The 13,242-nt window shown below is 33.3% G+C and overlaps 1 protein-coding gene across 1 annotated transcript in view; it reads right to left on the minus strand.

Moving 5' to 3' along the window:
• The window catches only part of LOC136040348 (multidrug resistance-associated protein 1-like), a 137,701-nt gene extending 125,210 nt beyond the window's left edge, over nucleotides 1-12,491 (minus strand). Inside the window, exons 1-2 of the mRNA XM_065724593.1 lie at nucleotides 12,335-12,491; nucleotides 3,778-3,906 (exon numbers count right to left, since the gene is read on the minus strand). Of these exons, the coding sequence (XP_065580665.1) occupies nucleotides 3,778-3,906; nucleotides 12,335-12,391 (186 nt within the window). The 5' untranslated portion in view covers nucleotides 12,392-12,491. The remainder of the gene's footprint in view (nucleotides 1-3,777; nucleotides 3,907-12,334) is intronic.
• Nucleotides 12,492-13,242: the final 751 nt, after the last annotated feature.

Genomic DNA, 13,242 nt, shown 5'->3' on the forward strand with positions numbered 1-13,242 from the left:
AGTTCTGTTTTTTACGGTAATATTGGTTTGTCTTCTATTGCATATGAAGATGACGTTCTTCTTGTTGCCCGGACTCGCCGTGGATTGCTTTCTAATTTTACTATATTAACCAATGAACTATCTAAGATTAGATTGTCAGTTAATGCGTCTAAATGCGAGTTTATTTGTTTTAATAGCCCTTATGCGGTCGCTCCATTCGTTGCTGGGACTGCAGTTCTATAATGTTCTTCTTTAGTTAGTTGGCTTGGTATGTGTCTTGACCCGACACTTTCCACTACCTGTTCATCCCTAGTGAATCAAGCCGTGAAAAACCTACGCGTCAGTTACGGGAAAATATCCCCAAACAAAAGCCGCTACAACTGCAACGGTTTATGCATGATTTATAACGCTTATTGCGCCCCTGTGCTTTTGTTTTCATCAGGCATGGCTCATCTGTTTCGTAAGAAATATCTACATACTCTACGTACGGCTTATTTCAGATATTGCAAATTCCTCCTCCGGCTTCCTAGATGGCACCGAAACAAAAAAATTATTGCTCGGTTTGGTTTAATTGATGTGCCTTCTCGGATTCGGTCTTCCAGTGATTATTTATGTAAAACATCTATCAACTTTATTCACGTTTATAACCCTCTGCAGCCCTTTTTCCATATTGATACTGGTTAATTAGTCCATGTTGTCATTTGTCAGTTTGAATTTTTTTCTTCGCTCTTTATCGTTTTTGTTTTTGTCTATTTATCCACAACTATTCCCTCTTTTTTAAATTCAAACTCCGTACTTCGTGTTTTTTATATTTTTACGGGTAATAAAGTTCATTCATTCATTCGTTCATTCAAATGCTGCATTTTTTTTTCTGATAGTAGAAATTTCCTTGTGCAATGGCCATTTTCCAAATTAGAAATACAAAAGTGAAAAACCAAACAAAAGAAAAATTTCCTATTTTGCATCTTAAAAACTTAACGTTGTTCCTAACAACAATTAAAAGAAGAAATTCCCACAATAGGCAAATAATAGAAAAAAAACCAATAAGTTTAATAATAAATAAATGAAAACTTTAATCCGAAATATATCGGACATAAAAAAAAACAAAACACGTCGTTTTCTTTGGCCAAGTATTCTTCATTTCGGCATTAATCATTAACAAGGAGTATACAAGAGGTAGGATTATAAACCTCCGGTGAAGGTTATTCTACCGTAGAAATTACATTAGTACCTCAGATTATTTATTAGGTTTCACCAGATATCTCTCTCCTAGCAAAGTACAATCGGCGAAGAGCTCCTAAATTACTTTACCTGTCTAACAAAACTTGTCCTCTCGCATAATGTCATTAGATTGGACTGAGTAACGCTCTACCCGCATTTGGATTGGATTGGATAACGCTCCGCCCGCGCTATGTCCTTAGATGTTGTCAACCCTTATGGTGTATTTACACATTGCGTAATTCCGACCGGAATCCGCTCGGTTCTTTTTGAACGATATTACAATTTAGTGCAGAATTTATGGCGCGTAATTCGAATTGCGCAAAAAACATGTAATATGAGAGTAGAATCCCGGAGAAAATACTTGCGAATTTGGCTATTGTACTGATGGGGATAAGACGTAGAAGACGGAAAAACAAAATCCTTGATATTGTCAAACCAAGGACGAAGAGAAGATGGTGGATCAGGCCAACATGGCAGGTAGGCTAGACTTGTTTTCATTTTTTTTGTGTATGTGTAAGGCAAAAATTTGAAGAAAGATTCAATTTTGAAAAAAGATTCAAATTGTAATCTCAAATTTAATAATATAATTTGAATGTTGTAATAACAATAATGTAATGTATTTAATAATATAATAATGTAGTATAAAATAAATAGATCCAAAACTTTCTGATCGACACTCATGTTATTAATTTTTGAAAACTTTGCTCAAGAAACCGACCAGATTTAGCAATTCCGAGTGGAAGTTTAGAAAAATATTCAAGCAAAAATCTGGTCAGAAAATCCGATCAGTTTATTCAATCTGCTCGGATTTATGCAATGTGTAGATACACATTTAGAAAGTTAAACCATCTGATGGGATGGCTTTTGAGGTTTACGATAATGCTGAATTGATGTATATGTGCAAGCATATATACTTATATATACAAGCATATATACTGACAATAGTCTGTGTCAGTACCTTTGCTAACGCTTCTCAGCCTTTCCTCTCAAGAAGATGGTTGTATGGCATTTCACAAAGGGGTTATTAAGACGAACGTAAAAGGCTATAGTTTTAATTCAACTATTAAATGTCTCTCTGCAATCTTGCAGTAGCGTGCTAGTCCTAGCATAAAAATTTCAAACCCAACAAACTATATAATACTAACGATTATAGTAACAATGTATATTTTATTTATGGTTAATTGCCATGAATTCTTTGTTAGTCTTTTAAATCAAGCGAAAACGCTCGCAGTCACTCCTAATAAAACTCCACCTACTCAGGCTCAAGAGTTTCAACCCTAAGCGGTGTCAAATATTGAGTAGATGGTAACAAGCTAGAGTAAAAGAAAACTGTATTTTCTCGTTTTTTCTATAGGGGGCTCCAAACCTCCTGTTTACAATTTTTACCATGAATCATGAATTGGCACTATTTGAATTTGCATTCCCCGACAGTTTGGCCCTGTTTATGCAAAAACGAGATTTTGTGGCAAAAAATAGTATAAAACAGGCTTTTTCAACTGAAAATAAGGAGCAATATTAAAACTTAAGACTCACAATAATTAGTTGGTATATAAAGACATCTGCCCCCTCCATGGCCCCTGCTCTTTACAGTAGAATCTAAAAGTTCTTTAAAAACATTTCTAATTCAATTTCAAAGGCCTTTGGTTTCCAGGAGTCATTCTCAAAGCATTGAAAATTTCGATTGGATATCATTTAGGGAAAAAGGCATGGAAGGTTGGTTAGTCCCTCTCTCATATTCTCGGTCACTGAAAAAGGGCACTAGAACTTTTTGATCTTCTAGGCCCATCGGTTCGATATGATCAACCCCTGGAGAAAAAAACAACGAATAAATACGCAGTGGCGATCTTCCTTATGAAAAAAATATTCTAGATCTTAGATAGGTGTTTGAAACCACTATGGTAGGGTTCTCTGATATATTGAATCTGATGGTGAATTTTTGTTAAAAGTGATGGAATTTTTGGTGTGTTTCCCTTTTTTTCAAAAATAAGACACATTTTCTGAGGCTCGTAAGGCTGAAGGGTAACAATCAATGTAAAGAGCCTTAAATATTTAGCATCAGCATAAAAAAACCAGCTTTTTGGTACAATAATTGTTATTCAATTTTTTGTATCGGTTACTATTGTGCCATGTCGCTCCTTACTTACGTTTTTTTTACCACAAACTGCTTAAAAGGGAGAAGCACCAGTTATCCACATGAAAAAAGGGATGTTCCTTGTTGTTAATTGTGGGGGGGGGGGCTGAATTCTCTCAAACGAAGTTTAAAACCAGGGTGATTCCATTTGTCTAATTATCACGACGATCTGAACCCAATTTCTGGGGATTTGGGTTCTTTTCAAAATTTTATTTTCACCGTAAATTTTAACTATTAAAAATAATCAAAGTAACGTTTACCATTCATGAATCTGCTTTGAATGGCAACATTTCTCAGTCAATAGTTTTCCAGAGTATCTATAAATGTTGGTTAAGCCGTGGCTCGCTCTACCAAGATAACAAAACAGTGAAAAAATAATACACCTCCACGTTAAAATGAACCCTAAACTGAGACTGGTACTTGGAATGCGTTTAAATATAACTTACGTCACTTTTGTAGTTCAAACGGTGCTGGCTTGGTGGGGCATCTGAGAAGCAGTTCAAAAGTAATTGTAGAACGACGAAGGGGTAGTATACCATATATGTAACAAAACTGAATGTATAAAAATTTGGATCCTGAAATAAAGGAACACGTCATTAAGAAATATATAGACATTTTATATATATATATATATATATATATATATATATATATATATATATATATATATATATATATATATATATATATATATATGATTGCTAGGGGGTATACTAATGGAGTTACCAATTCTAAAGACGTTAATACTAACACAGGGGTCTTCCGTAATACTATAGTATACTTGTCTGTTATGTAATGACATAGTACACCTGTTTGTTAAGTAATAGGGAATGTTTGTTTACTCATTCAAATGTTTTTTTTCAAGATTGCTTTGTTTGTTACGTAATAGGGAATGTGCGTTTACCTGTGCAATACTTTCTTCAAGATGAAGATGCTTGTTACGTAACAGGAGTTGCGTGACTTGTTAAATATGTTGAAGATGGCGTTATATTGCGTGACTGTTTTAGGTTCCGGGAAGACGTTTGAAATTCAGCAAAACAGGTTTTGAAGGTCAACGACTCATGAGTTGTTAGATCTTACGATTCAGTCACCTCAATACTGATAAAGAATTTAAGGTGTCAGCATTGAGGATATTGTTCTTGTCGTATTTTTTAGTAATGGACGCTTTTATAACATTGGGAAGTGAAGGCCCTAGCAATTGTGAAAGGAAACCTAGAGCACCTAACGTAGCAGTAGAAATTACAAGGCGTTGTTGGCTAACCATTGAATGGAACGAGATATTTACGAGATACGTAATATCATAAAGAAAATTACAGTTGGAAGAACAGTTACGTTTTCCTGCAAAAGTTAATACAATGTATGTACAAGGATTACAAGACAGACTAAATGTATTAGAGAAATATATTGAAGACAATTATCGGAATCAATATAAAAAAATGCAGTGTTTTTATTACATTTTTTGTTGGTTATTTTACTAGCAAGAAGGAGTCTTCATTTTTTTGTTAGTCTATAATCAGCAGTTTGAGTGTCAAGATTAAAATGGTTGGATAAAAGAAACAAAAACCATACAGAATCTAGTGACTTTCGAAAATTGTTTGATTCCAGACAATGATTTTCAAGATTTATTTCTTCAAAGGAAAATATTCTCGCGAAGAATGCTTAACGATATAATGAAAAATAATACTCCGTATTTAGATATTTTATGAAACTTTTCTGTCATTAGCCAGATACATTTACTCAATTTATTGACACATCAATTGAAAAGGCACAAAATGGTATTATGGATTTCATCTGGAGCACTACTTGAGCACTACTATATGTATGGCAACTACAAATAAGTCAAATAAGTTTCGTGACGTCAGTCTATTACTCCTCCTCCTAGAAGATATTCATTTTATTAATTGCGCAGTTTTTTTGGAAGTGAGAAATTAAACACTGAAAAATATTCTAAATATGCCCATTACAATTGTACAAATTGGGCAGCAGGTTGTCCTGTGACTATTAGTCTATTGTTTGACTTGTGATAATAACAAGTGTAGATTATGCAATCCCTGTATATTGCATAGAGGATATGCTGTGCAAATTAAAGACTGTTATTCCTGTCTTGAAAATATTTTTGACTCTCGCAGTAGTGGTTTTCTTTGCTCCAATTGTCACTATGATAAATGTAATGAATGGGAAAATACTTACCCTGGTATGATTGGAAAAAAACCTAATGTGATTTCAGTTTATTTCTAAGAGACTGGTATTGTCATGGTTTTAAACTGTTTTGGGAGGAAGAACCAGGTCAAAGTTTCAATTCCTGGAATAATTGTCTGGTTTTCTGGTTTGAAGTCTGGCTGGAAGTCTGGTTTTTACGATATCGAATTGAAGATACTGGCTACTATGATTATAAAAGTACTTACTTTTTTTGCCGTTACAGAATATGATTCATCATATGAGAATATTGTGTGTGAAATTGGTTAAAATAAGGAAATTGAAACACGTGAAATTTATAATATGAATGAAACGATTCTATTGACTTTACATGGCAATAGAGTAAAATTGAAGTTGAGTTATATTGTAGAGATTGTGACCCTGACTTTGCATGCCAAGATGTGTACAATTTGGATGCAGACAAGCTGTCGACACTTATCATTACCGATGATTACCTATACGTGAAAGAAGAAATCTAAAGAATAAAGTCTCTTTAGTACATACTAGGTTTATTAATAAGCATAGTCACGAACATTTAAAAAGTACTTCACTCTTGGGGTACTGAAATTTGAATCCTACGAAGGTGGGATTAGAAGCAAGTTCGAGGTCAGACACCGTGTAGACTTTGCTTCTGAGGAATAGATATGTTTACATTCAAGAAATTGGGTGGATTGCGGTGTTAAAAAATTCGATAGGAAAGCTACACCATACCAGGGAAAGATAAGGACCCCTCAAAAAAGGAATCGCGCATTCTACAAAAGGATTTCCGACAGAAATACAACCCCCTGATTATAGTAATGCAGAACAGCCAAATATTACTTAAATCCCTCACTTATCTCAAAATTTGAAAAAGAATTTTTCATGTGCACCATAACATTGAAGTTGTCATCTCCTGGAAAGTTCTTAGATAGTGTATCGCTTGAACGGATTTTTTGACGAAAAAAAAAAAACAGAACTTATACACTTTGATCAAATAATCAATGACTATTGATCAGCGTTTAAAAAAATCTATCTATCTTGGTTAAAAAGTTGCTTCTTGCCGCGAGCTAAAGTTTTAAACAACACTACTTATAAAGAAGGAAAGGGACAGCTCCAATTTCTATTCAAATAGAGCCAAATAACCATCAGAAACCTTAAATCTTGTCAATTTGTTAAATCCAAATTCGATTTAAAGCAGGTCCCTGCTAGAACAGAGCTTTTCAGTCAAAAGAAGGCATGCAAACAAAGTGGACAAAACACTAAAATATGAACTAGGGTATGGCTTCTTAACACTGTAGCCTACTAAGTGTTTTCTGATAACTAAAGGTTTCAACGACCAACAAAATTAATTGTTATAAAAATAATAGATACCGATCGTCGAAACCAGCAAGCGTTACAAAGAACACAATGGAGCCCCAAAGTATACTCGCTTATTTTTTCAGCTAAATAAATTGATATATTTACAGAAACAGTTTTGAATTGGTATGACTCTTCGTAATAAACATACAGAGGCTGAGGCTTTGCAAGTAACAAAGTCAAACAGTTCGTAGTAACGAACTGTAGTAAGGAGCGACCCGGCTCAATAGAAACCGAAACTCTAAAAAAACAAAATTCTGATACTAATAGTTACATCAAAAGGATCCCATTTTAATGCTGATTTTAAATATGTAAGTCTCATCAAGTTTCATCTTACTATCAAAAGTTAAGAGCCTGAGAAAATTTGCCTTATTTTAGAAAATAGGAGAATACACCCCCCAAAAGTCACCAAATCTTGACAAAAATCACACAGTCAGATTCAGCGTATCAGAGAACCCTGCTGTAGAGGTTTCAGTCTACTATCTACAAAAGTGCGGAATTTTTTATTTTTTGCCAGAAGACAGATCACGGATGCGTGTTTCTTGGTTTGTTTGTTTTTTTCTTTTTTCCCATGGATGATCGTATCGACCCAGTGGTCCTAAGGTGTCGCGAGAGGGTTAATGCTAACGGAAATTAAAACTTCTAGTGCCCTTTTTAAGTGACCAAAAAATTGGAGGGTTTCGTGGGGGATCTATCCATGGAAGAATTTGTCATGGGGGAAGAGAACTTTCGTAAAGGGGGCGCAAGATTTTCCAGCATTGTTTAAAAAAATAAATATGAAAAAGGTTTTTCAACTGAAAGTAAGGAGCAGCATTAAACTTAAAACGAACAGAAATTATTGCGCATATGAGGGGTTTACGTCTTCCTATTACCTAGCTCTTTACGCTAAAGTATTTCTAGTTATGTCAAGTATTTATTCCACGGCTTTTGTGATTCAAGGGTCATTCTTAAGGAATTTGGACACAATTTTAGCTTTAGCGTAAAGAGCGAGGTATTGACGAGGGGGCGAACCTCCTCATATCCATCTATATATATATAAATAGGTTGTTTGTCTGTCTGTCCGCATATGACGTCCGAATTATTTCATCATATACCAATTCAAAAACGAATGTATTCAAGCCGAAGTAACTAAGTTGGTAAAGCGTTATGTTTCAGGTTCTAGGTCCGAGAGGTTCCAGGTTCGAACCTTGAATACAAAAGAAGAAAAAACTAAAAACGTAATAACTACAAAAAAACTAAAAAAAAGTTAAAATGCTAAAAAAGAAAAAAAAAACTAAAAAAGGTAAAAACTACCAAAAAAACTAAAAAGAAAAAACAAACTAAAAACTAATAAAAAAACAACAAAAAACTGAAAAAGAAAAAAAAAGAAAAAAGGAAAAAAACTGAAAAATAAAGGAGAAAAAGAAAACTAAAAAAAATTAAAAAAAACTAAAAAAGGTAAATGTATTCAAGCCGAAGTAGCTGAGTTGTTAAAGCGAAATGTTCCAGGTTCTAGGTCCGAGAGGTTCCAGGTTCGAACCTTGGGTTTAGCATTAATACAAAAGAAGAAAAAAACTAAAAAAGGTAAAAACTACAAAAAAGACTAAAAAAAACATTAAAAAAACTAAAAAGCTAAAGAACTAAAAAAAAACTAAAAACTAAAAAAGAAAAAAAAACTAAAAAAAGGTAAAAACTACAAAAAAAAAGAAAAAAAACTAAAAACTAATAAAAAAAAAGTAAAAACTGAAAAAGAAAAAAACTAAAAAAAGGAAAAAACTGAAAATAAAGGAGAAAAAGAAAACTAAAAAAAATAAAATAAAAATAAAAAAAACTAAAAAAGGTAAAAACTATAGCAAAAAAAACTAAAAAGAAAAAAAAAAAAAAAAGCTAAAAAAAGGTAAAAACAAAAAAAAAACTAAAAAGAAAAAAGGAAAAAAAATTATTTCAACATATACAAATTCAAAAACGACTGTATATACAGACCGGGACACAGGGAATAAAAAATAACTAAAAAGAAAATACTAAAAAAAACTAAGAAAGCTAAAAAACTAAAATAAAAACTAAGAAAAAGGTAAAAACTAAAAACTAAAGAAGAAAAAAAACTAAAAAATTAAAAAAAAGGTAAAAACTACAAAAATAAACTAAAAAGAATAAAAAACTAAAAACTAATAAAAAACTGAAAAAAACTAAAAAAACTAAAAAACTAAATACTGAAAAGAAAATTAAACTAAAAAAGGAACAAAACTGAAAAATAAAGGAGAAAAAGAAAACTAAAAAAATAAAAATAAAAAAAATAAAAAAGGTAAAAACTACAAAAAAAACTAAAAAGAAAAAAAAACTAAAAAAGCTAAAAAAAAGGTAAAAACCAAAAAAAAACTAAAAAAAGGAAAAAAAAATATTTCATCATATACCAATTCAAAAACGAATGTATATACAGACCGGGACACAGGGAATGTAAATGACGACCGGGACACTAAAAGAGAAATTAAAGACTGGGACACCGGGACACAAATGACGACTGGAACGTGTGTGTCGACTGATGTCATGTTTGCGTGTCGAAACGTCATGTTTGTCGACTATAAATGACGACTGGGACACAGGGACACAACTACAACGGGGATGCCGGGGGGCACAGGGGGATATATAAATGACAATGGGGACACAGTGAATGTTTGATTAGCAATCACCATCAACAAAGCTCAAGGGCAATCATTAGAATAATGAGGTATAGATCTGAATACGGATTGTTTTTCCCATGTGCAATTATATGTTGCATGACGTAATAAAAACGTGTGAATAGAGAAGTTCATTACCTAAATTAATTCGCAAGTTCTGTATATTTTTCACTAAGAAAAACGTTCGTGAAAAATTAAAAGTTCTAGTTGCCTTTTTCAGTAGCCAAAAAGTTGGAGGGTAAGTAGGCATCCTCCCCCAGTTCTTTTTCCTTAAAATCGTCCGATCAAAACTATTAGAAAGCCTTTTAGCCAAAAAGAATTAATATGCAAATTTCGTTTTAATTATTCATGTGCGGAGAGCAAAAATCAAAACATGCATTAATTCAAAAGCGTTCAGAAATTAAATAGAAACACCAATTTTTTTTTAACTGAAAGTAAGGAGCGAAAATAAAACTCAAACGAACAGAAATTACTCCGTATATGAAAAGGTCTGTTCCCTCCTCAACGAGCCGCTCTTTACGCTAATATCTTTTACTGTTTTAAAAAGTAAAGTTGAGAGAAAGAGTCAAACTTTAGCATAAAGAGCGGGGCGTTGAGGAGGAGACAGCCTCTTTCATATACGAAGTAATTTCTGTTCGTTTTAAGATAGAATGTCACTCCTTACTTTCAGTTAAAAGTTTTTTTTTATTTAATTACCATAAAAGAACAGAGGCTCGATCCTGATAAAACATAAAAGAAAAAGACATAAAATGAGGCAATGGAGAAAATTGCCGAAGATCTGGATGCTGCTATACTGCATAATAGTACAATATTGTTCTTTTAATATTGGCATGTTAATGAATTCAGAGGGAGTAGTCCATCTAGACTTGTACCAGTTAAATATAGGGATGGGGTCACAATAAGTGACAAGATGTGTGAAATTAGTTAAAGAGAGATGTTAAGGAAAGATGCGCGAAACATTTGGAGAATGTGCTAAACCAGGATAGAGTTATAGGAAAAGATAGAGAGGAAAGTAGAAAAGTTTTTGACATCTTGGACGTGATGGAAAATTTATTTTGTGAGAAAAAATTAGGGACAGTGTTATAAGAATTAAAAAAAAAACAGGTCCGAGGTTCTGAAATTGTGGTAAATGAGTTACATAAATATGGTGGTTATCAGGTTAAAAATAAGCTATTGAAGATTTTAATATGATTTTCGAAAAATGGGAAGTACCAAGCAATTTTAATAAAACTCTATTTTATCCCCTGTGTCAGGAAGGTGATAAATGTAAGTTTGGTAATTACAGAAGCATTAGCCTGGATTCTCTAACTAGTAAATTACTTAGCATAGCGATACTTTTTAGACTTAGAGATGCTGTAGACATTGTTTTAAGAGAAGAACAGTGTGGTTTTAGGAAGAGTTGAGGATGTTTCGAACGAGTTTTTATCCTTAGATTAATAATTGGGAAGTGCTTGAGTCACCTTTATTCCTCTATTTATAAATTTTGAGCAGGCATTTTCTTCAGCTGATATGAGAGCTTTAGCAAAGGTCCTTTCTTGTATGGTATAGCAGATAAATACCTTAAAGTGATTAGTGCTATGTATATGTATAGTTTTGATGGACTTCGTCCTAAGGAACGCCACAAAGGCAAAACGATTTCGCAAAATCAATTGGGGGTGTAGAAGTCTTCTATACTTAGATGACTCTGATGATATCGGCATCTTAGGTAATATATTTAGCAAAATTAATGAATTTTTAGAGGTTTTACGAGTAGAGGGTGCAAGAAAAGGTTTTAAATTAATGTTAAGAAGACTCAGTCACTTTGACTATGAACAGGCAAAAGTGAAGAAGTGTGTCAAGTAACGAGAAGTTCGTTCAAGGTGACAGCTTCACTTACCCAGGTAGTATTATTAATAAAGACGGTGGGTGTCGTGAAAATATTAAAAGTAGAATAGCCAAAGCTCAAGATATTTTTTTTTAAGTTGAAAAAAGTTTGGAATATTGGGAAGATATGTCTACACACAAAGATTAGGAAATTGGAAGCTGTAATCATGACAGGTGTCAAGTAAATTTTCTAAGCTTTTGTGCTCCAAGAAACGGAGGATTTGTTTAGGTTTTTTTCAGATATATGCCTGTGGATTATTTTGGGTACTGCACTGTGTGACAGTATCTCGAACATTAAGCTCTACGAAAAATGTCAGTAAATCCCGCTTCCTAGGGGTATAATGAGAGAAAGCTTGAGACGTCTAGGATAAGTTCTGCGAATGCAGGATAACAGATTGTGCAAGATTTACTTTTTCAAGCGACAGTCTAGGGCCAAACAAAAAGCAGGTCGTCCCGGAATGGGATTAGAAGATTTTGTAAGTAAAGCTTCATTGGAAACAGAAACTTCTTGCAAGGGTGTAAAGAGGGAGTTTTTAAACAGATGATGATGGAGGGGGATCACGTGTAGCGTTGTCAACCTCAAGTGGCTTGCTGCTGCAGAAAGTTGTTAGTAGAAGTAGTAGCACTATTTGGCAATGATGAATGCCCTACCAATAAAAGCACATCTGATTCTCTTTGAAGACCGTATCCTATAAGAATCAACCTTTAAACATTCTATGCCCTAAACAGATGAAGTCAAATAAACACCATTTAAAAATTAGCTCTTATATGTCACTGATATCAGGCTGTTATTCTTGAGGTGCTGGGTGCGTTTTAGTCTGTACTGGGAAGTAGCATATTTTGTTTTCTATTTGCCAGTCAGACGCAAACCTTACGAGTTCTTTGGCCATAGTCAGATTTTAACAAAACTAAAGTAATGATAGAAAAGCAATAGCTACAACTAAGAAATACTAACCATAGCTGCAGCTTTTAAAAACTGACTTCGATAGGTAATTCCACTGCAAACAGTCATTAAGAGCCAAAACGTAAAGAGAATTCCAGAAGTTCTAATTCCTTCTCGTTTACCAAGTACTGTTAAAATCAAAGCGAGTATCTGAAAAGAGGTCTAGTCAGAAAAAACTACTCTAAAACGAGATTAAAGAATTCATATGAATTGTAGCTTATATAAAGTGTCTTTTAATATTGCAGTTATTGTTTTTCCTTCAAAATGTTTGATTTTTTCAAGTGTTTTTAATTACGCTTAGTATAATTATACTCGTCTTCAAATTGAGCTTTCAAATCGAAGCCCTTAGTTCCTTTAGAAAGACCATGTTTTTATGCTTCTTCTAATTAAATAGAAAAATGTTGCTTGAATTGACGGTGTGGTAACTTTCAAAACCATATTCAAAATTAATGAGGTGAAAAATCAACAAAAAGTATTACTTCCCAGTCAGCTTAATATATCGAGTTTGTGACTCCGAAGTGAAGTCTTCTTAAGTCGGATTATGATCCTGATGAAATTAGGATTGAATTGAATAAACCACATATTATTCACTTTTGAGAGACATAAAGACAGAGAGAGAAATGAGAGGGGTAGAGATAGAGGAAGAGAGACATGGAGACTAATGGAGAGAGAGGGAAAAAGAGAGAGGTGAGAATAGAAAGGGTAAGAAAATGTGTGATACAGAGGATACGAGAGAATGAAAAGAATGAGAGATAAAGAGAGATGAATACCAATGTCAAACAGACATTCTAAATTCAGAAAAAAATCTCTTGGCTACCACATATCTTATATATATTGCAGTCCAGGCAAAAATGCAGTAGTTTAGTATGTTAGTATTCAAGTGTTTTGTGTAAAATATTTAAGCATTAAGTATTTAGACA

This window comes from Artemia franciscana, chromosome 20 (assembly GCF_032884065.1).
Source record: "Artemia franciscana chromosome 20, ASM3288406v1, whole genome shotgun sequence".
NCBI lineage: Eukaryota > Metazoa > Arthropoda > Branchiopoda > Anostraca > Artemiidae > Artemia > Artemia franciscana.